Genomic DNA, 27,820 nt, shown 5'->3' with positions numbered 1-27,820 from the left:
AACGATTAAAATTTTTAATCGAGTTAATTACAGCTTAAAAATTAATTAATCACAATTAATCGCAATTCAAACCATCTCTAAAATATGCCATATTTTTATGTAAATTATTGTTGGAATGGAAAGATAATACACACGACGGATATATACATACATCATACTGTACATCAGTACTGTATTTGTTTATTGTAACAATAAATCCACAAATGGCATTATTAACATTCTTTCTGTTAAAGTGATCCACGGATAGAAAGACTTGTAGTTCTTAAACGATAAATGTTATACTTACAAGTTATAGTAATTTTATATTAACACCTCTCTTCATGTTTTCGTTTTAATAAAATTTGTAAAATTTTCAATCAAAAATAGATTTAATATAATAATAAGAAGAATAAAAATAACAATAATAAAAATAGAGTGAAAAGTTTTACATGTATTTTGCATAGCTATTTTGATATGGAATGCCAGTTCATTTTGCATTGTTGTTTAACTGTGTGTCAGAATAGGGCCTCATTACTATAGACCAGTGCTTCTCAATTATTTTCTGTCACGCCCCCCCAAGGAAGACGTAAATGTTTCGCGCCCCCCCAAACTCTCTGCCGCCACTGTAAATAGTATCATTTGTCTATAAAATTACTATTATAAATACGCATCTGCCTAACATTGTGCCCTTTTTTTCTAATAAAGAAAAAAAGTAACATAGATCAACTTATAATAAAGTATAACTTTATTATAAACATTGTTTTGTTTGTAACAGAGAAGACTTGATGTGCATCAATTTGCCTGAATTAAAAAAAAAAATTCACATCCAAACTAAAAAATACACTCAAGGTACATTTTTGACCATTTGATACAGAAAAATAAAATGTAATAAAATCAGTAAATAATCCTTGGACAGAACAGGTTTTATTTTTGCTGCTCACAGTATTTACCTCCTTTGCAATGATGTGGAGTTATTTTTCAATTAACATGCTAACAATGCTCACTGGCTTACTGATATAACACTGACAAAGCAGGACGATTGTTGGCAATATTCGGCACGTTTTCACTGAAAAAATCAAGCGGCTTAACAATGAGATTGGGGTCTAATGTCTTTAAGTGGCGTCTTAATTGATTTGGCTTCTTGCTGTCAGCTATAATTATTTTTAGACACAGTAAACAGTGGTCTTTCATCATCACCCACTGTATTAAAAGTCAAAGCTAAAAGGCAAACGGCACGAAAAAAGCGCATTCACGGCGGCCGAGGTAGAACCGTAGGTGAGGGCAGTCGTCGTGACGATCCCAAGCCGAAAATGGCACTTCTCGGGCGGCAACGTGAGAACCGGACAAGACAGTGGGTCGCTGCGTGAGTGAGTCCGGTCGGAAAACGGCTTTCGAAAACGGCGGTGGCACACTGCTCTTCATATCTGTTGTCTGTGTGTGCTGAGTGCTCTTCCTTAGTTCAAAAATACTGCGCGCATTCTGAAAATGAGAGCGCCACTGCCACCTACTGGGTGGATGTGCAAGTACACTTTATTCCAGTACGGCAAAAAAAAAACAAAAAAAACACATAAAACATGTTCCCCGAGGTCACATGCGCCCCCCCTGGCATTGCTCTGCGCCCCCCCAGGGGGGCGCACCCCACTATTTGAGAAGTACTGCTATAGACTGAAGTGCTTTTCTTTTTGTGAACATTTTTTTTTTTTTTTGAGCGATAGGAATATTATTTTTGTTGTGCTTTCACTAAACGATACTTATGTTTGTTGTGAAGGAGAACCTTATGCCAATAAATGGCGCGGTCCAAAGAACGCCTGTGTCCACTCGCCTTTACTGTATAACATATACAGTGGGGAGAAAAGTATTTGATACACTGCCAATGGGAAAACCCATTGGCAGTGTATCCAATACTTGTTCTCCCCAGTGTATCTGTACATATCTTACCCAAAATACAACAAGAGACACATAATTGCCACTAAAAGAAAGAAAACTTACCGAAATATGTGTGGAGCACAAATAGCAATTTGCATTGCATTGTGAATACAGCATAAACGTCTCACAACTACTAATTCTCCCACGTTTAGAAGACATGAGTATGGAACGGTGCTGCCCCCAAGCGGCTGGTGGTATTCTCTTCACTCTAAATGTCCATAAACGGCCTCATTGTAATGTTTGAGGCAATATGCCAGCGGGTCATTCATTGCATGCGTTAATTGCGTCAACTATTTTAACGTGATTAATTTAAAGAAAAAAATTAACGCCCGTTAACGCGATAATTTTGACAGCCCTAATATAAATCTGTGCAAAAGCCCAACAAAATACATCTTGGGAATTGTCATTGCATTGGCATGTCCTATGATACAATACAGTACCTGCCTGTACAGGTAGTCCTCAGGTTACGTCGTATTCGCCGATTTACATGATTTCGACTTCACGACGCCTGAGTCTCGTCCACCATTCTGTCTCCAGTCCTTTTTTTTCCCAAGTCGCGTAAACAGTACCTAGTTCTTGCCATGTCGGGATCCCCTCCTTCCCCAGCGGCGTCAGGTCCCACTTCCTTGTTCTCATGCTCAGGCCATTTGGGGACCCTAAGCAAAATAATGCCAAGGGGCCCATATTTTTGGCACACCATTTCGTCACAGTGTACTGTGAAACCCTTACATGCAATCCAACCCATACGTCCATATTTTTTATATTAATCAGATTTTGTTGCACTGCATGCTTCAAACTTCTCACCCCAAATGATGGTCAGTACTTACAGTAGATAGCACCAAACCTTTTTCTAAAAGAGGAAAAGAAGTTAAGGAGGAACTTTTATTTTTTAAGCTTGAAATTAAGTATCAACACTCACAATAGTCAAATAAAGCAAACAGTAACAAAATAGAATATAAATTAATAAATAAACATATGTAATATAATAATAAACAATTGCCAGATTGGGGCCCCCCTAGTGGTCAGGGGCCCTAAGCAGCTGCATAGTCTGCGTATAGGCTGGGCCGGCCCTGCTCATGCTGCTGCTGCTTCCCTCTGGCGCGAACTCCTCTTGCAAGTCCCGATCCGTTTTTTTGAGTTCGGGTGTCGGGCTCATGTTAAGAGAACGGCCATGTTACCCCTCTTTCTCGCCTCCCTAATCTTTCCACAGTACTCGCGAGTAAAGCCCAAATAGTTTTTTTTAAAAGGCCGAATAGTCATTGAATATAATGGTATTTAACACAACGTACCTCACAGCGCCTTACTTTTCTACTTTATCTTATTAATATAACCTATAATACGGTGATCTCTCGCTAATTCGCGCTTCAAACTTCGCGCACTGAGTCCATCGATTTTTTTTTTCTAATTAAAAATAACTAAATAAATAAATACAGATGAGCTGTCCCAACCCAATCACGTACTCTCCTTCCTGCTGATTTTCTTGGTCTGGCATTACACTGGAGTTGCTGATTAAAGTTAACGATGATTGACAGACGTGAAGGTTTGATCTTGCCAGAGATGCTTGGAAGACGAAACTTCAAAGCGCCGCGTGCATCAATCATCGTTTAGCTTGTTAAACAGTTGCTGTGGCAACTCATTGTGTGTAAGTGAGCAGCTTGAGCGGATTTGAGTGGACTCACTCAATGATACATTCAATAAAGACAAATTTTTTTCTACTTTATTCATGTTTAAAAATAATTCGGTGGGACTGTAACATGTTTAAAACTTATCATAATTATTGCATTTGAAGTGCTTAAAAAACATGTATTAAAATATATGTACCGTAAATTCCGGACTATAAGCTGCTACTTTTTTCCCTCCCTCAGTATCCTGCGGCTAATTTGTTGATTTATTTGGGTTAATAGGTGACACTTTATTTGAGAGCGGCGTCATAACACCATCATAATTATAACACTATCAAAGGCATTAATAAATGCTTATGACAGATGTCATTGTCATCCGGCAAACTATGTCTCTAACTCCATTTATGTCCAGCTCAGATCTTTAAATCTATTCAAAAGTGAGATAATTTGCCGATGACACAAAATGACATCCGTCATAAGGATTCATTAATGCTCATGGCAGGGTCATGTCATAATTATGATAGTCTTATGGCACGACTGTCAAATAAATGTTACCAAATACCATAACTAGCAATTAATGAAACAACTGGAACATCAACTGAAGAAATAATTGGCACATAACATGAATTTTGATTGACTTTGATTGATTGAATTTTATTTACATCTGTAGCGCTGCAATGCATGCTAGGAGGCATGTTGGACAACAACAGTGTTGACGGCAGGTGGCAGCGGAGGTTGACTGTCTCTCCAAGGGAGCAGTGATGTCCAAATGAAGCTTCTTGAAGCAATGGTGGTTCATTTGATCTTATGACTGTCATAATTATGACATGACACTATCATGGGCATTACTGAATGCTTATGACAGATGTCATTAAGTGTCATCCGGCAAACTATGTCACTAAAGCGCTATACAAGTAAACACCATTTGTTTATCTCCATTTATGTTCAGCTTGGATCTTTTACATCCATTCAAAAGTGAGATAATTTGCCGGATAACACTAAATGACATCTGGTATAAGCATTCATTAATTATCATAACAGTGTCATGTCATAATTATGATTGTCTAATGACAGTTTTATGGGGCCACTTTCAAATAAAGAGTTACCAAATACCATCTCTAGCAAAAAATGAAACTGAAACAGTAACTGAAGAAATAATTTGCAGAGAACATGAATTTTGATTGTTATTTACATCTGTAGTGCTGCAGTGCATGCTAGGAGGCATGTTGGACGACAACAGCGTTGACAGCAGGTGGAGCAGTGATGGGCAAATTAAGCTTCTCAAAGCAATGAAGCTTTTCAGCCCATTGGCTCAAAGCTTCATGGTGGTTCATTTGGTCTTATGACAGTCTTACGGTGCCGCTGTCAAAAAAAGTGTTACCGGATACTATCTTTTGGTGTAAATATTCCATAATGCAATGAGGAGTGCTGCGGCTTATAGTCCAGTGCGGCTTATCTGTGAACAAATGTTGTTTTTGTGTCAAATTTGGTGGGTGCGGCTTATAGTCAGGTGCGCCTTATAGTCAAAAAATTATGGTATATACATAAAAGTTTTTTTAATTACTTTGGGCAGTACTTCTCAAATAGTGGGGCGCGCCCCCCTGGGGGGGGTGCTGAGCGATGCCAAGGGACCTAGGGGAACATGCCTTTTTTTTTTTTTTTTTTTTTTTTGCTGCACTGGAATATGGTGTACTTGCACATCCACTCAGTGCGTGGCAGTGGCGCTCTCATTTTCAGAGTGCGCGCAGTATTTTTGAACTAAGGAAGAGAACTCAGCACACACAAAAAACAGATATGATGAGCAGTGTGCCGCCGCCGTTTTCGAAAGCCGTTTTCCGACCGGACTCAGTCACGCAGCGACCCACTGTCTTGTCCGGTTCTCACGTCGCCGCCCGAGAGGTGCCATTTTTTGCTTGGGATCGTCACGACGACCGCCCTCACCTACGGTTCTACCTCGGCCGCCGAGAATGCGCTTTTTTCGTGCCGTTTGCCTTTTAGCTTTGACTTTTAATACAGTGGGTAATGAGGAAAGACCACTGTTTACTGTGTCTAAAAATAATTATATCAGACAGCCAGAAGCCAAATCAATTAAGACGCCACTCTCATTGATAAGCCGCTTGGTTGTTTTTCAGTGAAAACGTGCCGAATATTGCCAACAATCGTCCTGCTTTGTCAGTGTTATCAGTAAACCAGTGAGCATTGTTACCATGCTCATTGCAAAATAACTCCACACCATTGCAAAGGAGGTAAATACTGTGAGCAGCAAAAATAAAAACTGTCCTTCTGTCCAAGGACACTCTTTTTTTCTTTTATTCAGTTTTGTTTTTCCGGTCAAATTTTTTGGCATACTGTCCTCATGAGTGAATGTTTCTAATCAATTTTAATTTGTTATTATTTACTGATTTTATTACATTTTATTTTTCTGTATCAAATGGTCAAAAATGTACCTTGAGTGTATTTTTTACAGTTTGGATGTGACTTTTTTTTTAATTCAGGCAAATTGATGCGCGTCAAGTCTTCTCTGGTACAAACAAAACAATGTTAATAAAGTTATACTTTATTATAAGTTGATCTATGTTACTTTTTTTCTTTATTAGAAAAAAAGGACACAATGTTAGGCAGATGCGTATTTATAATAGTAATTTTATAGACAAATGATACTACTTACAGTGACGGCAGAGAGTTTGGGGGGGCGCGAAACATTTACGTCTTCCTTGGGGGGCGTAACAGAAAATAATTGAGAAGCACTGCTTTGGGGGAAAAAGTGAAAAAAAAAAAGTCTTATATGTATCTCTTTCCAAAGCTAAATCCGAATAAATGCACACAAATTTTTTTTTAAATTTTTGGGTGTGGGGGGCTACTTCGTGGTTTTTCACTTATCGTGGCAGGTTCTGGTCCCCATTAACCACAAAAAACAAGGGAACACTGTACATGTTTTTGCACAGTTATTTTGAGGCTCAGGGGGTATCTTGGAGTACTTAAAGGGTTAGTTATGATTTACGCGGAAATTCAGGTCACATCGCCAGCCTAGGAACGGAACTCGTTCGTAACCCAGGGACTACCTGTATTTATATGGCTTTGATCTCCCTGTAGTGGCTCTTTGGGGTAACTACTACAAATGTGATTTGATTGAGAATGATTCCTTTCATTTAATAATGCACATTTTGGCTCATTTCAATTTATATTATTTATATGGGGCATTTATTTTCTATAGCTTCAATTGAAGTTGTTCTTTTATTTTTCACAGAATGTTCATTTTATATGGAAACCCTTGAAGTTGTTACATTTATCTTTAGTAAAGCATCTAGTGGGGCATCACAATAAAACGAGCAATAACAATAAGCGCACGACCGCATATATCGGTATCGATTTGATATTGGTATCGGATTTTTGGAGTTGGACAACGTCGGGATATCGGTTAAATAGTCATTATCGGTCAACTCTATTGTGCACCCACATTGATTTATTAGTGATGAATATGAATCTTGCTTCCTGTTTTTGTTGCACCGCCAGGTCTTACGAGGAAGAAAGGTGAGACTTTATGAAGAAGCTGGTGCATTCTTTGTTCCACAAATTTAGTCCCATACAAACAGCAATTTGTTTTCAAAGCTCCACCGGGCCAAGAGGAATGCCGTACCAGCCGCAGGATGTCGTCAGAGCAAAGGAGCTGATCGGCCAAATTAACACACTGAAGACACAAGTGTGTTACTACGTTGAACGTCTGACTAGAGCGGCCAAAGAGCGCTCGGCCAATGCGCTGGAGAGAACATTGGCCATCCTCAAAGACAAAGTGAGCAGACCAATGAGTTTTCCCCATTTAACCCAGTGAGTTTGAAGCATAATTTAAATGCAATCTGTCTTTCAGACTCGCCAGTTGGTGAGCGTGTGCGATTCTAAGCTCTTGTCCTCAGCCATCATCGCTCTGACCGCCGCCCGCCCGGAGTCCACCTCAGAAGGCACCCCGTCCCCTTCCTCCTCCCTCTCGCCGTCCTCACGCTCGCCTTCGCGCTCACCTGCTCACCATCCGTCATCTCCGTCGCGGACGGCAACCTCGCCCTCCCGCCTAGCCACTCCCCCTGACAGCATTAACAGCAGTAAAAACAAACGAGCCTCCTTGCAGGCCGACTTGCTCGGAGAGGACTGGGTAAGGAGGATGTCCGCCAGCCTCTTATGTTGTATTATCCTACTTTATTACATGTCATATCTAACGTGTCTGCAGGAGAAGGTGTGGCTGAACGTGGACAAAAGTCTGGAGTGTGTAATCCAGAGAGTGGACAGGTTGCTGCGAGGAGATCAACTCCAAAGTGACAGCAGCTCCGATGATGTATTCTCATTGTCTAGTGAGGATGTCAAAAACACCAAAAAAGGTCAGCCTCGAATGTTTTATCGTTGAGGAACCATTAATGCATGTATTCATCTGACTCACAACAAGAAGGAGTATTTTTAGTACTCGTTTACTTGGACTTAGGAATTCAATTTGTTCCATCACCATGCTCATAAATCAAAACACTCGTACCTGGAAAAAGAAAAAAACATTTTCACCTTTCAAAAAAATGGAGATGCCATTAATCCTCTGTGGCTACACAAAAACATTTTCTTATAAATTTTAAAAAATAACATACAGCTATAGTCAGAGGCGTAGCAAGGGTCCCCGGGGGCCCCAGGCAACAAGCAATATGGGGCCCTTTGAGCGTGTGCAAGTATGGGGGGACAGTTTGGCAATAGCATATTTAATAAAAGTCTAATAACGCCTCCCTCTCATAGAGCGGTTTTTAGGACACTCAAAGTGCCCCCCCAATTGCCGCCCATTCTCACTCTGAGTCACGTGACACACATACATACTCGCGCAGTATAATGAACACAAAGGTGGGGGGGTGCGAGTGCGCGCTGCGTGCACATGCGGTCATCTTGGCCAAAAAAGTGGCGAAAACTAAGCACTTTATACTGACTCATATGGATGTACTTACATTCGTTCATGGACGCACACATTTTAACAGGTGGCCGTCCTCTGCTCAAAATGCGCACCTTACGTCTATTCTCGCTCCCAGAATACGCAGCGCTTATGACATAGGACAATAACAAGACTGGTTGCTATGGGAACGTACGCATACCCAAGGAACCTTGCTAAAAGGAGTATTAAAATTGCTAATAAAATCGATTAGGATTCTTTTAGATGCATATATGTTATAGTTTTCTTATAGAGTATTCGACGAGGAATACGATAGACCCACTGATAGACTTTTTGGGAAAAATCACTATTTCTTTAAGTAGTCACATGGATAATGAGGTGGCCTGTGAAATTCAACGTAAAACAACTCGGCAAGGACTTTCCAGAGAGTACTTGGTGAGTCACTCATTAAACAATCATGTGGTATAAAGAGCTGATTGGACTTTTTTAAACATGTATAATCTACGTGACATGGTAAGTGCTGATTGGAATTGATAACAGAATCGTTAGATAATCTGCCAAATGATTCCATGGTATTGAAACACTCCCTACACATGTTGCTGTGACAGTGCAGTAAAGCTGCGTGTGCTAAATCTGTTGGCCCTCTGGGGGCCCCTGCTGGCTGTGGGCCCTAAGCAATTGCCTGGTTTGCCTAATGGGACGCGACGCCTCTGGCGGGATTCAGAAATGCACCAATAGAACATGCCCCAAAATCACTAGGAAGTGACCATAAAATGGCCCAGAATCAACAGGAATTGACTCGGAAATGCCCCTAAATCAACAAAGAGTGACCGGCCAGCATGAAAGCATTCTCCAAAAATGGCAATTTCTGGATAAATCAAATAGTCTGTGCATCATTATTTCATGCTTTAATGCGCGTTGACATTGTCCTACTTCTGATGTGGGCGCCGTAGCCATTAGAGAGGCTACATAGTCCGGGAATATGACAAAAGAAGTGTTCACCAATAAATGACACGAACTAAGTAACAGTAGTTATTTTCTTGAGGATAAAGCCTCATTTTGACAAAACATATAGCAGGCAGGCAGTGGCACGAGTGTTTTGGTAGATTATTTTTTCTTTTTGTTAACAATAAATAAATTTTTAAAAAACACATTGAAATAATAGAGTATTTAACTTTGGGGATTAAATATACATGTTGAATTTTTTGGGCGGGGGTTAATACCGTAATATGAGACGGCCCTGATTATAAGACGACCCCTTCTTTTTAAAGACTCAAGTTTGAAAAAAAGACTTTTTGTACACCAAATTATTTTTTATACAGAAAATAATTACAGTACATCCGAAACAAATGATTATAACACTGTATTTGAGGGAAAAAGCATGTTATTTTGCCTCATTCAAATCTTAATATCTGAACATTTAAACATGTAAAGTAAAGTGCACTCACATTCGTAAATGAATGGCTTCTGGTTTTTGAAATGTAAATAAACCAATCTATTGTGATAAATCGACACAATTTCAATAACTGCATTAACCATCAAAGTGAAGTCTAACTGTGACTGTAGTCTTGAAACAAATCTGAATAAGGAAAGACATTGCAATAAAATAATGCAAACTGGTTAAACTTGAGTAGCTGAGATCTCTCATGACAGAACATCGCTTCAATGATATCTGGCGCCATCTAGCGTTGTCAATGGATATAATGTCTAGACCGCGAATATAAGACGACCTCCTCTTTTTCCGTCTTATTTCAATGCAAAAAACATCGTCTTATATTTGGGCCAATACGGAAATATGGTCACCACCTGACACCTTCCTTGCTACCAGGTCACGTTGAATAAGGCGCTATTGGACAAGTTAACTGTTGACAGCGGAGGCGTTAACATGGCGCAAAAATGATTTTTTTCTTTACAAAAACAGCACATTTTCTAAAATTCCAGGTCTAAAATTAAGATGATTATGGTGATAGCCCTACCTTTGGTGTCTTCAAATATGTAAGACATGCCTGCATTGCAGCCGTATTATTGTTTGTTTTTGCTGTTGAGCTGCCGCGTGGAGAGCGCTGTTGGATATTCATGTGCAATTTATTTCAGTGTTGTTAAACTGAGGCTGTTTGGACCTTTTAGTTTTCAAATGTTTTCATGTGTCATTTCGCCATCTAGCTGTGGGGACTTGCATTATAGTACACGGGCGCTTTTATTTCCAACACAAAAACTCCAACACACACTGTTGTTGAACTAGAACGCTGTCTTTGTAGTAGCCTTGTAGTAGTACGTTAACTATCCAGCATGCGTGTGTTCTGCCATTGTGCACACCTTGTATGGAGAAAACGTGCGAGCATGACAAAATTGGACCGAAACGGCAGTTTTTGGATGGGAAAAACTAAAAAAGATCCTCAGCACCCCCTGCTTTGATTAAATTCCAGAACCCGTTCTAGTGGATAGTTTCTTAGTTTAAAGCCCCATTTTGACAAACCATTGCGTGCAGGATCATTACATGTGACATCATCATGTGTTTCCTTCTTTCCATGTCAGTTAGCAGTCCTGAACGGGGAAAAACATCACCAGGTAAGGTCTTATTAGATACTAAGTTCAACTTTTCATGGTGCATGATGCCACACGAGACTTAGGCATGCTTAGAGAAGACTTACTTTAGTAAGCATGACAAAATTAAACATGCACGTCAGTTTGTGTTTGCCATTTTTGGCCCACTTATTGCAAAAGGACCGATTTTAACAAAGGCATGTCAATATATCAGTTAAGGCTTTCCTAGATGGATTCTGCTTGCATTTTTTTGACACTTTACCAAAGCGTAAACCTGATGAGGACTAATTCGACGGATGTTTTTTTTATTATTATTATTATTATTATAAATTGAAAAATATATTTTTTTTACCACAACCGTGAGTGAATTTTCTGCAAATGGGTTTTAAGGGTATGAAATGGTTCATTAAAAGTGCTAAGAAATACTAGAGCAAATGACTTTAAAATGATAGCATACTGTACTTTGAACACAAATCCATCCAAAAAAGTGACAAAAAAGACTTTAGATCCTAATTATTTTTCCATCTTCAGCTGCCTTGGCCCCAGCCTCTAAAAATCTCCGAACTAAACATTATGTCACACTCAGAATGCGCGAAGGAGATTTGCAGTCTGATAGCTTGCTTTCTATTCTGTTGTTGCCGTGTGACCGTTCTGTCATTCTGTCAACATGTACTAGCATTCGCAGCACCGGATATCTACACATGATCATCAATTCTTGATTATTAAAAGTGAGCACTCTATCAAGCATCTTTTTGGGTGCAATAACTATGAAATGGTAAAGAATTTTAGCTCCAAATTTGATTTCTAGATGTAAAATTACATGAGGTCTGTCATTTTCTTTTTTCGACATGGTCACCATTTCATAGCACCTTTGAGTTTGTGTAAAATATAACAGTGCTACACACACTTTATTAGATTAGAATATAAGATTATATTTTCATCATAAGAAAAACATTTTTTCCATGATTATCGAAAATCTGCAAGAAAATATGTGCTAAGAACAACAACACAGCAACACAAGCTTTTACCTAATCATTCGCTGCTCAGCCTTCGCCACGTACAGACGCACTCTGAAGCACTCTCTTATCTTAACCAATAAGCGCTCAGGGCCAGCAAGCTCGACTCCCAGTATGGCTCCAAAGAATTTGAAACCTGGAGACTTGGACGAAATAAAATCCTCCATACAGAAGTTGGAGGTCTCCTTGACGGGCTTGATTTAAAACCAGAATCAAGAAATCGTCAGAGAGCTCCATTTAATTCGCGCTGAAAACGAGAAACTCAAGCAGGCGGTCGAGGAGAGAGATGTTCGCATCATGAAGCTGGAAATTTTGGCTGACGATCTCGACCAGTGCCGACACGCAAATGAGCTCATCATTTCTGGATTACAACTGACGCCTGGCCCAGGGGACACAAAGGCGCAACTGGCAATTGCTAAGCTGAAAGAGTATGGAATAAACATGGAACCGCTGGACATCCGTCACTGCCTTCTGCTCCCATCAGGGGGGAGAGGACCGGCGACGGTGCTCATGAAGCTGGCAGACCACAAGACCAAGACTGCCCTGCTTAACCAGCGCCGCCACCTGAAAGGGTCGAAGATTTTTTTGAATGACAACTTGACTCGCCGAAATGCCGAAATTGCAAGAAAAGCACGTCAACTCAAGAAAGCTGGGAAAATAGCCAACACCTGGGTCTGTAGCTAGCAAGTCCAGGCCAATTTTGTCATCACCCCAAGCGTCCATTGTGCGCATAAAACATGGCGCAAACAGATGCAAAAACGTCAGGGACATAACAAAGTCATAACCTTGTACACCCTAAAATTAATCGACCTGCTTGACTAGACGCTTAGTTACTAAACCCAGATTGTTGACTGTGTTATTTTACAGTTTTGATGTATGTTCCATGCCTGAATGTGCGTCTTTAGTTGTATGGGGGACGGGAAACTGATAAGGATATGCTTCATCTCGTCCGCCTTTGTCGTCTTCTTCGGTTCCTTCGGGCAAATTATATCACATTTTGTAATTGTCAATGATTGTCAATGATCCCGATGATGATGACAATAAAATTCCATAAACATAAACATAATTGAAGCTCCTTACCTTACTTCAACATAGTTCTTTGACACAAAAAAGTGCTGTTTTTTTATTTAATCTCAGAGCAAAAATGGTGAATAATGCATTCACAAAATGCAAACGTTGCCTCCTACCTGCAGGGGAGTGGACTGAGGCCCTACACCCTCTCCTCACCACGTTGAGCGACTGCGCCTCGCTGATGAGCGACAAAGCCAAAAAAGCCCTGGTGTTCCTCCTCATGCAGGACAGCGCCCCCACCATCGCCATGAGCCTCACGCTGCAGTACCGCCGTGATGTCGTCTTCTGTCAAACCGTCAGTACTAGGCAACGAACAGCAACTGAATAAACACGATGATTATGTTGATGTTTCTTCCTATGTGCTCACAGCTAACAGCTCTTATCTGCGGCTTCGTCCTCAAGCTGAGGAACAGCCTCTGCGACTCAGGCTTCCTCAAACAGCTCCACACCATCGGCTTGCTAGTGCAGTACGAGAGCTTGCTCAGCACCTATGGTAATGTGTGTATGTGCGTACAGCGGGGCAAATAAGTATTTAGTCAACCACCAATAGTGCAAGTTCTACTACTTGAGAAGATTAGAGAGGCCTATAATTGTCAACAATGGTAAACCTCAACCATGAGAGACAGAATGTGGAGAAAAAAAAACAGAAAATCACATTGTTTGATTTTTAAGGGATTTATTTCCAAATTAGACTGGAAAATAAGTATTTGGTCACCTACAAACAAGCAAGATTTCTGGCTGTCAAAGAGGTCTAACGAGGCTCCACTCGTTACCTGTATTAATGGCACCTTTTTTAACTCATTATCGGTATAAAAGACCTGTCCACAAACTCAGTCAGTGGAAAGACAGTGTTACATGCCAGACATCCCATCCCTGACTGTACTACAGCAGTTTTGTAGAGAAAAATAGGCCAAGATTAGTCCTGAATGACGTGCCAGACTCATATGCATTTACAGGAAGCGTCTGGTTGAAGTTACTGCGGCGGGGGGGGGCACACAGTCTTAACCCTTGGCACTGACTCCATCTTGAAAGGTTTAAAGAAGGCTCACCGAGAACAAGTTGACAATTTATTCGGATCGACGGAGATCAAAACGGCAAGGCGAAACAGAAACACTCAGGCTGCGAGCAAGGTCATCCCGTCGTACGTCAATAAAAGTTCCAGAGAAAAATGACAACACTTAGTTAAACATTCAGTCTTTTGAAGGGTCTTGCGAGGGGCCGTGGGCAGGAAGAAGGGTGTGTTTGGGATTATTCTCTGTTTGTAGATTGGACAGGAGGATTCGGAAGTTACTGTTGTCAGGGCAACAAGGGTTGTGGATTTTGCCACCTCAGCGTCAAAAGGGGCTCTTGGAGTCTTATCATTGTGTTATCAGTTGGATGTCGGGCGTTCTGCTGTGTTGCTTGTGTTGGGACAGGGCGTACCGCCATTTGTTCTGGACTGTCTGGGAGAACTGATTGCAAGAGTTGGTGATGCAGACGTGGCCTTGTCAGCGTCAATCTTGCCCAGTTAGTTGTATGACGCACGTGCGGGACTTCCGTGATAAGGACGGATTGTTTATCTCTTATGCCCTATATTTTGCTTGTTTTCATTAATCTATGGTACAAGTGCTATTTATTTTCTATTGGGTGTGTTAGAGTAATACAAACAGTCATACAGTAAATACAAGAAACAATACTATTCCCTGATTGATTATATTAAGTGTGTTAGCGTAATGCAAACAGTTAGACGGTGCCTACGAGAAAAGGTACTATCTCCTTCTAAACCTATAAATGTTTGGGTGGTTTTAGGTAAAGCAGACACTGTTTTTTCATCTGTGTGATTTTGCCAAAGTTCAAATCACATTTGACGGCGATTTACAGAAATGTGAGAAATTCCAAAAGATTCAGATACTTTTTCATACCACTGTATATTCACCCTATTGATACATACTTTGCTAACAGAGAAAATGTCAAGCGACAACAACAACAAAAAAGGCAGGAAAATCCAACCAATACAGCGTTATTGGATTTTTTATATATATATATATATATATATATATGTTTATTTATGTAAAATAATATACTGATATTGTACAGGTTCCGACATCGATTTCAACATGAGTTAATGGAGAGGCACTGTTTAATCAACTAGCTCCATCTAGTGGTAAATCTGAGAAGTGCAGCAAAATGTAGGCTGAATTTAAGCTTCTTGTGCGGGCCACATTCAATTATATTTTCATAATTTGCTACAGGTCAATAAAAAATGGGCAATGTTGCCGCAATTGGCTCGCAGTTTGGACACCTCGTAATGTATACAATTCAGAGTGTCCCAATGTACCAAATAAACTACAGTACAATAGTGAATTCAGGATTATTTTCTTTCAATTTACCTGGACCTTTTAGGTGAGGAGCTGGCCATGTTGGAGGACATGAGCGTTGGTGTGACAGACTTGAGAAACGTCACCTTTAAAATCACACAAGCGAGTACGGTCTTTGGCCCTGACATGCTGCCTGTCATCACGGGAAACCGGAGTGGCTTTAACGTCAGGGTCCCCATCCCTGCCGCCATTTTCGATAGTCTTCCCCGGGAGATCCAGAATGGCATGTTGCTGCGTGTGCAGCCCATCCTCTTCAACGTAGGCATCAATGAACAGCAAACAATGGCTGAGAAGTAAGTCAAGAATGAACGTGTGGATATATATAGCACTCTGCCCTTCTCTATGTAATAAATGATGTCTGGGTTTTTCTGCAGATTTGGAGACACATCTTTACAGGAGGTAATCAACATGGAGAGCATGGGTCGCCTAAGCTTGTACTACGACCACTTTAAGGAGGTGCTAACAGAAGACTGTGAGTCCACATGCATAGGTGGAGTTTGACTTTTGGGGCAGGCGGCACAATATGTTGATGACCCCAAAACGCAGTGTCAGCAATAAAATTAACTTACAAGAATATTTAAAATAATAAATTGACAATGAGCGTTTTTTGTTCATCATTCTAGAGGGGAATTCTAAATCAGGCCGCTTAGGCAATACTTTTTGCCAAGATCGTAATCTATTGAATTTGGTACGCCCGCCTGTTTTCCGAAATTTCCAGGTTCGCGGCGAATCAGTAACAGGCACACTTTTGCTCAATAGACAATGTTTATTGATTAGAAAATGCAGAATAAATGAGATTTATGGATTACAATCCCACAAGAGCAAGCAACAAGCATAAAAAACAAGCATAACAAGGGTAACGATGACGCTAGATTTGAGTTTGTCAATCCCAGAATCCCCGCGCTACGTTACAGCACAACCAGGTGTCCCTTAGCAATTAAAATCGCTTACCGTGACAAATGAGCGGGAGCCAACGCTCCGGTAAGGCGGCGAAGGAAGTCCGCCAGCGGGTCACGTAAGGATCGCCTGGCTTTGTTCCTTCGCCACCTTACCGGAGCGTAGGCTCCCGCTCATTTGTCACGGTAAGCGATTTTCATTGCTAAGGAACACCTGGTTGTGCTGTGACGTAGCACGGGGATTCTGGGATTGACGAACTCAAATTTAGCGTCATCGTTACCCTTGTTATGCTTGTTGCTTGCTTTTGTGGAATTGTAATCCATAAATCTCATTTATTCTGCATTTTCTAATCAATGAACATTGTCTATTGAGCAAAAGTGTGCCTGTTACTGATTCACCGCGAACCTGGAAATTTCGGAAAACACCGCCGGGGTTGTGCCTATGTAGTTACCCCAGTCAAAAATTGTATCCCCTGGGTGGAGCCATATGGAGGTAGATTTGGGTCTTTATTATTCAATCAAAAAAAAGTTGCTTCGATCGAAAAAAAAAAAAAAAAAAGTTGCTTCAATCAAAATATATATTTTCAACCAAAAAAAAGTCCCTTCAATCAAAAAAAAAGAAAAAAAGTGTTTGAATGCAAAAATAAATTTGAAACAAAAAAAATGCATGTGAAAGCTATTTTTTCTTTGATTAATTTTTATTTTATTTTATTTTTTTGGATTGAAGTCAAGTTTTTTTTTTTGATTGAAGCAACTTTTTGATTGAAGTAATGTTGATTTGTGTTTGGGCCACATTTTGGCTAGGACATTTTTCTCTTAATTATTCAATCAAAAAATAAGTTGCTTCAAAAAAATATAGATTTTCAAAAAGAAAAATCACTTCAATTAAAAAAAGAAAATTTTCAATCATAGAAAAAGGTTTTTTAATGTGAAAAAATATTTGAGATTGAAAAATTTGCATTTGAAGACTTAATTTTTCATTGTGTTTGGGCCATATTATGATGATGGCATTTGTGTCTAAATCATTCAATCCCCAAAAAAGTTGCTTCAATAAAAAAAATATACATGTTTTTTATCAAAGGAAAAAAATCATTTTAAAAAATATATTTTTTTACTCTAAAATATATATATTTTTGAAATTATATGCAAAGCAAATGACTCTAAGGTGCTCGAAAAATAATTTCGACCCATTATAAAAAAATTTTTTTTGTACATTTCATTAATTTTTGTTGCAGTTTTATTGCTTTACAACTCTAAAGTCAATTACATGCAGTGACACTTTTCGGCCACCAGGGGGCCTGCCCCCCCCCTTAAAATCCACTTATGTCCACATGGCCTGGCATATTGCATAAAGACAACTGCAAAAACACTTCCCTCACCTCCTTAGCTTCTCCTCCTGTCTGTCATTTTCTCAGGTCTTCCTCGGTCCCGTAGTACAACAAGTCTGCCCGATCTGCTCAAACAGCTCAATCACAACATCAATGCCAAGAAGAGCAAGAACGTAGAAATTTTGTGGCAGGCGGCTGAGGTAGGGTGCTAACAAATGTCAGGTCTCTTTCCATTTCACCCCCAAAGTTTACTATTGAGGCAAAAACGCGGGTTTACCGACAACAACAAAAAAAAGCCCCATTCATTTTCAATGGCAAAAACATTGACATTTTCCAGTTTCTCAATGTATCTCGCCCTACATTTTTTATCCTACATAAGTTGCATACAATTTTAGCCAAAAACGTGGTTCCACCAAAATTTGACAAAAACTTCCTTGTTCATTTCCAATGACCCTAATTATTTCCAATAGGAAAAAATGACCTGATATCAACAGGTGACCCAGAAATGCCCTAAAGGCAGTTAAAAATGATCCAAAATGTATAGGAAGTAACCCAAGAATGCCCCAAAATGAGCAGGAAGTGACCCAAAATCAACAGGATGTGACCTGTAAATACCCAAAAATCAACAAGGAAGTGGCCCAAATTAACTACAGGTGATTTTGGGTCACTTCCTGCTCATTTTGGGGCATTCTTGGGTTACTTCCTATACATTTTGGATCATTTTTCGCTGACTTTAGGGCACAATACCCAAAAATCAACAAGGAAGTGACCCAACTTAACTACAGGTAGTCCCCGGGTTAAGACGAATGCAACATATGTGATTTCGACTTTACGACACCTGAGCCTCGTCGTGTTTTTTTGTTTCTTTTTAAATGTTGACTTTTATTTTGTGATACATGCTTTTATTTTGGCGTAGGAAGCGTAGAACAAGAATTGATCGCATGTATAGACGCACGCCGCCCGCCCCACGCACACACAGCCGAATTACAGAGGTGACAGCCTGCGCGCACATTTGTTGCTTGTAAAGCATCCAGAGGCGATAGCTGTATATAACCCCTTTTGTACTGTTGAGTGTGCGTTTTCAATTTTGGTCGAATACTTGGGATAAATTTATGTAATTGGTTTTGATGATGTACGGACGCTAACTGATACATGCTAATTGTTTGTTATTGCTGTATCTGCAGCTACTTGTAAATGGGTTAGGGTTAGTGATTTAATTTCTTTTTATTTTAGTTTCATTTTGTGTTGATCTCACGAGCAGCTGAATAAATTCAGCAAATCACAAGGACGTCTGACATGGTCATTTCGGAGCTTAGCTCACTATCTAGCTAGGACTTAGCTCCAAAGTCTTTGCGTGGACATTACAATGACGTATAATACATGTTTTTTGATAGTTTTGTTTTTTTAGAGGGTGTTTCGAGGTATTTTAAGTAGGGGTGTGACCAGATATCGAAATGGTGATATATTGTGATTAGGGCTGTCAAAATTATCGCGTTAACGGGCGGTAATTATTTTTTTTAATTAATCACGTTAAAATATTTGACGCAATTAACGCACATGCCCCGCTCAAACAGATTAAAATGACAGTAAAGTTTAATGTTCACTTGTTACTTATTTTTTGGTGTTTGGCGCCCTCTGCTGGCGTTTGGGTCCAACTGATTTTATGTGAATGAACGAATGTTCATTCGCTGCCACCCTCCCAGTTCAAATGGATTGGACGTCTACTAGTGATAAACTCATTCCATTACACAGCAAAAGCTTGTTTTTCTGTTTATTAGTTGTTTATAGAATATCCTAGAATGATTTCCTAACCAATGTATCGATCATCGTTGTATTGCCTTATCGTCAGATCATCGTTATCGTGAGCTTTGTATCACGTATCGTATCGTTAGGTACAAAGAGGTTCCCGCTCCAAATTTAAAGTATTAGTTCCGATTTACGCAAAAATCCGGTTTACATCACCAGCGCAGGAACGGAACTCATTCGTAAACCGGGGACTACCTGTAATTTCCTGGCATTGACAACAATTGACGTCCAATTTATTTAAACTGAGAGGACTGGCTGACTTATTAATTGCCCCCAAATTAATAAGGAGTGAGTTAAAAATATGCAGGAATTTCTCCAGAAATTCCTTTTAATAGTTATTCTTGTAAATCCCAGAACCCTCTCGCTATGTTCAAGTAGACATTCAAAATGTACTAACCTCTTTATGTGTATTCTTTGCAGGCGTGCCGGCGCCTGAACGGTGTGCGCTTCACTAGCTGCAAGAGTGCCAAGGATCGCACGGCAATGTCGTTGACCCTAGAGCAGTGTCACATCCTCCAGCAGGAGCACGCCCTGGCACCCCAAGTCTTCTACCAGGCCCTGGACTGTATGCGCAGGTCAGTTGTCACTAATTTTAGTAGTACCTGAACTTTTGAAATATCGATTTTTGTTGTTAGCCACAATTTGGATTACAAACAAACTCTCAAGAGACAAACTATCACTGCACAGTAGCGTATCTTCCGGACTATAAGCCACACTTTTGTTCATACTTTGGCTGAGCCTGAGACTCACTGAGGTGAGACTTATATAATGTTTAAAATATAGAATTTGATATACAATATTCTGCAATGTCCTACTGGCCAACCATGGAGTAAATATTACCTTCAACCAGCCACGAGAGGGCGCGCTTGATTTGCGATTAACACGCTAAGAAATGTTAGTGCTTTTACAGTTTTGACTATACACATAGGCGGATCTACTATTCAGGCGAATTAGACGATCGCTTTAGGCGCCCAGCCAGTTGGGGGCCCCCAACCAGCTGCCCTTGGGCCACCGGAGCCGGCAGCACCCCCAACTATTCACCATGTATAATTATGTCAGCATACCAAATAAGCCTATATGCAATAATTCCATTTATCGCGCGATTTAAAAAAAATGAAGGCGGTCATTTTTCCGCAGATGTGCTGTTAAAAGTTCGGATTCCTCATTACCAACTGCGCAAAATGCATCTTTGTTCCAGGTCCGGCAAAAACTAGCGCCGGAGCCAATCGTTCCCATTATATCCTATTGTTCAACGTATACCGGCCGCGTCAGTGCTCTGGAGTGACTGTGGACCAATAATGGCGCGCCGGTGTTGTTGACATGTGGGCGCTCCCGTCAGGAGTGACATTTCACACGGGGTGGCTATTTTTCGGCACAACGCCGGATATTTACGACGAAGTCCGCCAAAACATTGTTACCGACTTGGCTGCTACGAACAACCTCGCTTTGACAACGAACAGCTGAATGAAATTAAGAGCGCTGTGCTTCAAACTCGTCCTGTTTATGAAAGTCGATTGTCATATGCTGGTGTTGTGTAGTAATGAGCAGACGTGACTTCAGCGGCGCTTGCTAACTTTTTTTAATGTGCACACACACTAGATATCATGAAATGGCAAACTAGATCTGCTACGTTCCATGCCATTGGCTACATGAGCCCAGAGTGATTATGGGACACATAGTCCATATACGACAACGATGAATTCTAAACTGTCACGACTGAATGGAAGTTAAAAAGGCCAAATCAATCCATACCAGTGACTATAGATAATGTTGCAAATATTGTTAATTCAGTACGTGACACAGATGGATTCGGACCACGAATAGGATGTCTTGCTCATGTAGTAAACCTAGCTGCTAAGAGAGCTGTAGCAATCAACTGTGTACCCTGCCTCACTTTACAAACAGTAAAGATTGTTCTCAGCACTTTTATACAAGTAAGCACATAAATAGCATGCACTAAAATGCATGTTTATATGATGGCAATTTAATTTTGCTCGTTAGCAAAAAAAACAACAAAAAAAAAAAAAAAAAAAAAAAAACGAAACAAAAAATATAATTGTTATTTTTTTTTACAGAGCATTAAATGTATTGAATCGGATCGAAAATCGTACCGAACCATGACTTAACTGTATCGTTGCATCCCTATGGAACACCATTGCAGAAGCTATGACGGGAAAAGTTTTCATTTGCCTAAATGCTTAAGTTATTAAGTGCATTTTTTTTTCTTTCTAAACACATTTTATTTATTCTGTGTTTCTATGTGGTATCAATATTGTTGTTTTTTACTTAAGAGGCATGGTCTATTGTTTTTAGTTGTGATTTCTTAAAAAGTATTTTTGAATGTAAGAGTAAATATCGCGTTTAAATGGGTGTACTTGATCTATTAATATATTCTGTATTCTCACTGTGTTATTGTAAATTGGTTTAAAAAAATTGGGGGGGCGTGATAATATCGCATATCGGAATAATTTATGAGAATAATTATCGCACACTAAAATTTGTTATCGCGACAGGCCTAATACCAAACAAACAAATAACAAAACAAAAAAGAAAGCCATTTGAATGCTGCATTTATTTTATTTCCCCCACACACACGCACTACAATGGACTGTTCCACGATGACGGACTGAGCATCAAGTGACTTAGCTTCATTTAGCGCCGTTTAGCATCGCTTAGCTGTTCGTTAGCTTCACTTAGCTATCCCGCAGTTTTCACGCCACTAAGCTCGCTATTTTTACAACTCACTTGCTACTTTGCACGTCGGCTATCGTTTATTTCGAACACATTAGGAACGTGCTCTCCATGAGAGCCAAAGTGCAGTGAGGGAGAAGTTGAGAACAGGCCTCTAATGCCTCTTTTAACTTTCTTCTTCTTCTTCATACCGAACATAAAATACACAACAGCACACCCTGTGGCGAAACAATGTAGTACAGTTACAGTCAGTCATGACCAGATGCAGCATGACCTGTGTTTTCTTTGGGCACACAGCGAGGGTTGCAGACGGGAGAACACCATGAAGAACGTGGGATGTCGCAAATACGCCTTTAACTCGCTCCAGCTCAAGGCCTTCCCCAAACAATATCGTCCCCCGGAAGGCACATACGGGAAAGTCGAATCCTAATTGGAGCAGAATGACTGATGAGGACACAAACACCTACAACGCACACAAACACACAGTAACAGTTGCTGTGTTTAGTTAGTCACCAATAAGGATATTTGTTTATGTCCAAGTGCTACTGTAGGTTGTTTTATAGTTATTTTGCTCTTCTCGGTTGTACTAAAAAAAAAACAAAAAAAAAAAACAGGTACGTAGCTACAAAGGAGTATTAGTGCCACACTGAAATGAAAACAAAAAAACCCTACAAGGTTAGCATTATTTCAATGAGTTAAGTCATATACGTAGTTTCATATATTTTAAATAACATGTATATATCTGAATTGATTTAACAAGTAAATTTCTAAACATGTCTACACAGTCATCTGATATCGTTACCGTAATTCGCTTCCACGTCTAACTTTAATTATGAAATTATACAAATATATTGTCATATTTCCACTTGAGTCACAAATACACGAGTTTATTTTCATACATATACAACATTAACCCTTGTATTACATCCTCGTAAAATCTCCATTTATTCCTGCTAAAAAAGACAAAGTAAGGACATATCCTATAATTATTTCTCCTATTTAAATCTTGCACACACACAATTTTATTCTCATAAGGTTACATTTCTTGTAAAATTCACTTTAATTTTAAAAACATACAACTTATTTTACTGAAAATACAACAATCTCGAAAATATGTGCCATCATTTTCGAAATACTACATTTTTAATCTCAAAAACTTGGAACCTTTATTCTTTGAGTGTATTTTTCCCTGTTCAGTGTGGCCCTAATTCTCCTTACAACGTACATAGTCGATCTAATGATACACTGCTGGCCAAAAGTATTGGCACCCCTGCAATTCTGTCAGATAATGCTCAATTTCTCCCAGAAAATGATTGCAATTACAAATCCTTTGGTAGTAATAGCTTCATGTATTTTGCTTGCAATGAAAAAACACACAAAAAAAAAAGGGGAAAAAAATTAAATCATTATCATTTTACACAAACCTCCCAAAATGGGCCGGACAAAAGTATTGGCATCCTTTGAAAAATCATGTGATGCTTCTCTAATTTGTGTAATTAACAGCACCTGTTACTTACCTGTGGCACATAACAGGTGGTGGCACTAACTAAATCACATTTCCAGCCAGTTAAAATGGATTAAAGTTGACTCAACCTTTGTCTGTGTCCTTGTGTGTACCACATTGAGCATGGAGGAAAGAAAGAAGACCAAAGAACTGTCTGAGAACTTGAGAAGCAAAATTGTGATGAAACATGGGCAATCTTAAGGCTACAAGTCCATCTCCAAAGAGCTGAAATTTCCTGTGTCTACCGCAGAGGTTGCGCTAGACTTTTTCGCTGTCTGTCATTTTGACTGACAGGGTCATAAAAATCCGGTCATTATCTATTTTTACCTGTCACTTAAATTTTTAAAATGATAATAATGACATATTCAATAGTATTTAGTTTTCATTCATTTTTAATTAATATTCTGTCCGAACAAGCTTAACAGAGAATCCACACCGTGCCATCACACATCATGCAGATGAATATGTAACTTTTTCTCCGCAGTGACAAAAACAGCTGACTGTGGCCCCAGTAGGTAGGCTACATATGGAACAATGAAATTAACAGTTCACCTGCTGTGGCCTGAACGCAGTCTCACACTTTCCACCTGGTGCGCATGGACTTGAATTGCGTGCCCGCTTGTGCATAATCAAATATCTCAAGAAGAAACTTTTTTGAAGAAACTCCGAGTAAGGCCAACGACGTCATGCATCAAGAGAGACAATAGCTAATTAATATGCTCACTCGCCACCCTGTGGTCTGGGGTGTGAATTGCAACCTGTCAAAATGACAGATGGACTTCAGTTTTTTCCGTCACCGTTTTAAAAAATCGGTCAACGACGGAAAATATTCGGTTAACGCGACCCCTGGTCTACCGTGCGCAATGTCGTCAATAAGTGTAAAGCCCATGGCACTGTGGCTATCCTCCCTAGGTATGGACGGAAAAGAAAAATTGACAAGAGATTTCAACGAAAGATTGTGCGGATGGTGGATAAAGAACCTCGCCTAACTTCCCAAAAAGTTCAAGCTGTCCTGCAGTCCGAGGGTACAACAGTGTCAACCCGTACTACTCGTCGGCGTCTGAATGAAAAGGGACTCCATGGTAGGACACCCAGGACGACCCCACTTCTGACCCAGAGACATAAAAAAGCCAGGCTGGAGTTTGCCAAAACTTACCTGAGAAATCCAAAGACGTTTTGGAAGAATGTTCTCTGGTCAGATGAGACAAAAGTAGAGCTTTTTGGGAAAAGGGTTCAACATAGAGTTTACAGGGAGAAAAGAACACGGTCCCCACAGTCAAACATGGCGGAGGTTCCCTGATGTTTTGGGGTTGCTTTGCTACCTCTGGCACTGGACTGCTTGACCCTGTGAATGGCATTATGAAGTCTGAAGACTGCCAACAAATTTCGCAGCATAATGTAGGGTCCAGTGTGAGAAAGCTGTGTCTCCCTCAGAGGTCATGGCTCATCAAGCAGGACAATGACCCAAAACACACTTCAAAAAGCACTAGAAAATGGTTTGAGAGAAAGCACTGGAGAATTCTAAAGTGGCCAGACCTGAATCCCATAGAACACCTGTGGAGGGATCTGAAAATGGCAGTTTGGAGAAGGCACCCTTCAAATCTCAGAGACCTGGAGCAGGTGGCTTAAGAAGAATGGTATAAAATTCCAGCAGAGCATTGTAAGAAACTCACTAATGGATACCGGAAGCGGTTGTTCGCAGTTATTTTGTCTAAAGCTTGTACTACCAAGTATTAGGCTGAGGGTGCCAATACTTTTGTTCGGCCCATTTTTGGAGTTTTGTGTAAAATGATGATTTTAAAAAAATGTTTCATTCTCTTTGGTGTTTATTCATTGCAAGCAAAATAAATGAAGACATTCCTACCAAAGCATTTGTAATTGCAATCATTTTCTGGGAGAAATTGAGCATTATCTGACAGAATTGCAGGGGTGCCAATACTTTTGGCCAGCAATGTATTTGTTTCTTTCTCTTCCTCTAAAATGCCACAAATGATGATTAAATGAGTGAATGTGAAGGAAAACCGATTGTGAGTCAGCTACATGAAATGTTACAAGCGCACCAGTTGTGAATTGAGTATTACAGTATTTGTGCACTGGAAGCTCCTGTAGTATGTCTCTTTACTTGCAGGATAAAAACCATGCAGCATGGATTGGTTCGATATGCCAGTTTAAAATGATTTATGCACTACGCAAAAGAAAATGTATGTGAGATTTAAAAAAAAAAAAAAAAAAAAAAGACAATTGTTCCTGTTAAACATTGACTGTATTGTGCTTTATCACCTCCTCTGTTGCTGCCAACCAGGTACTGTGTGTTTTATTGTACTGTATCAACAAACACTACCAATTTTATTTCAGGAATTAGTTTTGCTTGAAGCTGCGTATGTTCATGTGTGTGATTGGCATTAACCCTAGGGCACTCATTTAACTCACTGGCTGCCATTGATGGGGCTAGACGTCCAATCCATTTTGACTCCTAGTCAAAAGCATTCACAGCCAGTCCCCCCAGTTTAAATGAATTTGACATCTATCATTGTCAAAGGCAGTCAATGAGTTACTATGATTTTTTTTTTTTTTTTTAAAGTCAACTCTAGAGTTTTATTAGGGGCCATAACCAGAGTGCAGTTCTGCTTTTAAATTCATTTTAATGTGATTAATTTTTCATTAACATTTAATAAATCAAAATATATATGTTTTTAGAATTGAGACTTGACATCCACATATGTGGACATTGCATTTTGGGTCATGTATCCCACACTTGTTATGATGTCATGTAGCCCACACTTGTTTGGATGTTAATATTATGGCCTTTATAGGGTTAAGCTTTTTTTTTTTTGGTTTGTTTTTTGTTTTTTTTTAAATAAAGGGTTTAATTTAGTTCCATGCACAAAGATGGTAAAAGTTGTTGATGAATAAAAGATAGTCAACTCCCCCAAATGTTTTTGATATAATTATTCATTTCTTGGAAATTCTATCAATGACACTTGCCTTGAACGCATCCTCATTAAAATATGCAAAAAGTCTATATTATAATTGTATTTCAGTGGTTCCCAGCCAGAGCTATATGATCCAATTTCACTTATTTTATAGTAAAATACATAGAAGGGCGTGGGTTTGCATAGGGATGGTAGGGACAAAACACACAACTTTTCAGGATGCTCAGAATGTCCCCACCAACTTTTAAGCAACCTTATTTGCATTATACAATGAGTTCAGTTATATCGGTAATTTAGATTGTCTTCCCCTATGTTCTAGGGATAGAACAGACCCTACCATTATTAAGTGAAATATTTTAATTATGTTCAGACACTTACCACCAGGGGTGAAAGTGGGCTAGAACGGTCAGGAACGCAGTTCCCGTATAAGATTCAGGGCCAGAACGCAGTTCTGGTATAAGATTCATGCTGGAATGCTGTTCCGGTATATGATTCAGGGCCGGAATGCTGTTCCGGTACACGGTGCTTTGATTCCGAAAATATGATAACAACTGTCAAAACGCTATGTAAAAAAAAAAAAAAAAAAAGAAATAAGCTAAGCTGCCACAGATGCATTTCATCTCCAAGAAGAAAACAATCTACCGACATCAGATTTACATACACAAGTGTTAACAGGAAGCATAATAAAGTGTTTGTGTAACATAATCCGTTTCCACCAATATTTATTATCTATTTTATTCCACGGACGGCATGGAGGTTTCCCCAGCTGCTGCAGTTATCCGAGTCTGACGATGATGAGTCACGTCAATGTGCGAATGCATGCTGCAAAGTAGAACGCCTGGACTCATTTATGTCATGTCATGATTAAATAATATTTATCTATATACAAGGCACATCGGATTATAAGGCACACTGTCAGCTTTTGAGATAATTGAAGACTTTCAGGTGCGCCTATAGTGCGGAAAATACGGTAATCATGAAGGCTGTATTTGAAGCCAATTTAGTCATTTTGATAGTAAGCTAATATGGATACATACAGCATGTGTTGCCTTCAATTTTTATTTTTTTTCCGGCTCCAGACATAGTGTTGTTTTGGGTTTTTTTGCGCCAATTTGGCTCTTTTTCGTTCATCAAAATAGTGCCAGACAGAACGATTGGATACTCTTCCAGCAGATGGCAGAAGAACCAATACTCTACCCATCTTATCTACCTGTAACCAGGGCCTGTAACCATTCATA

General features: G+C 39.7%; 1 protein-coding gene across 1 annotated transcript in view; it reads left to right on the top strand.

Moving 5' to 3' along the window:
* inpp4aa (inositol polyphosphate-4-phosphatase type I Aa) overlaps positions 1-27,015 on the top strand; it is a 49,305-nt gene extending 22,290 nt beyond the window's left edge. The window contains exons 13-24 of the mRNA XM_057852343.1: positions 7,041-7,058; positions 7,137-7,317; positions 7,393-7,671; positions 7,747-7,894; positions 10,972-11,004; positions 13,190-13,362; positions 13,437-13,560; positions 15,450-15,717; positions 15,799-15,896; positions 17,736-17,848; positions 19,875-20,029; positions 22,443-27,015. Coding sequence (XP_057708326.1) covers positions 7,041-7,058; positions 7,137-7,317; positions 7,393-7,671; positions 7,747-7,894; positions 10,972-11,004; positions 13,190-13,362; positions 13,437-13,560; positions 15,450-15,717; positions 15,799-15,896; positions 17,736-17,848; positions 19,875-20,029; positions 22,443-22,575 — 1,723 coding nt within the window. The 3' untranslated portion in view covers positions 22,576-27,015. The remainder of the gene's footprint in view (positions 1-7,040; positions 7,059-7,136; positions 7,318-7,392; positions 7,672-7,746; positions 7,895-10,971; positions 11,005-13,189; positions 13,363-13,436; positions 13,561-15,449; positions 15,718-15,798; positions 15,897-17,735; positions 17,849-19,874; positions 20,030-22,442) is intronic.
* The last annotated feature ends 805 nt before the right edge of the window (positions 27,016-27,820 follow it).

Source organism: Corythoichthys intestinalis, chromosome 12 (assembly GCF_030265065.1).
Source record: "Corythoichthys intestinalis isolate RoL2023-P3 chromosome 12, ASM3026506v1, whole genome shotgun sequence".
NCBI classification, from domain to species: domain Eukaryota; kingdom Metazoa; phylum Chordata; class Actinopteri; order Syngnathiformes; family Syngnathidae; genus Corythoichthys; species Corythoichthys intestinalis.
Note: the sequence above shows the minus strand (reverse complement) of the source record. Positions and strands in the feature narration are given on the sequence as shown.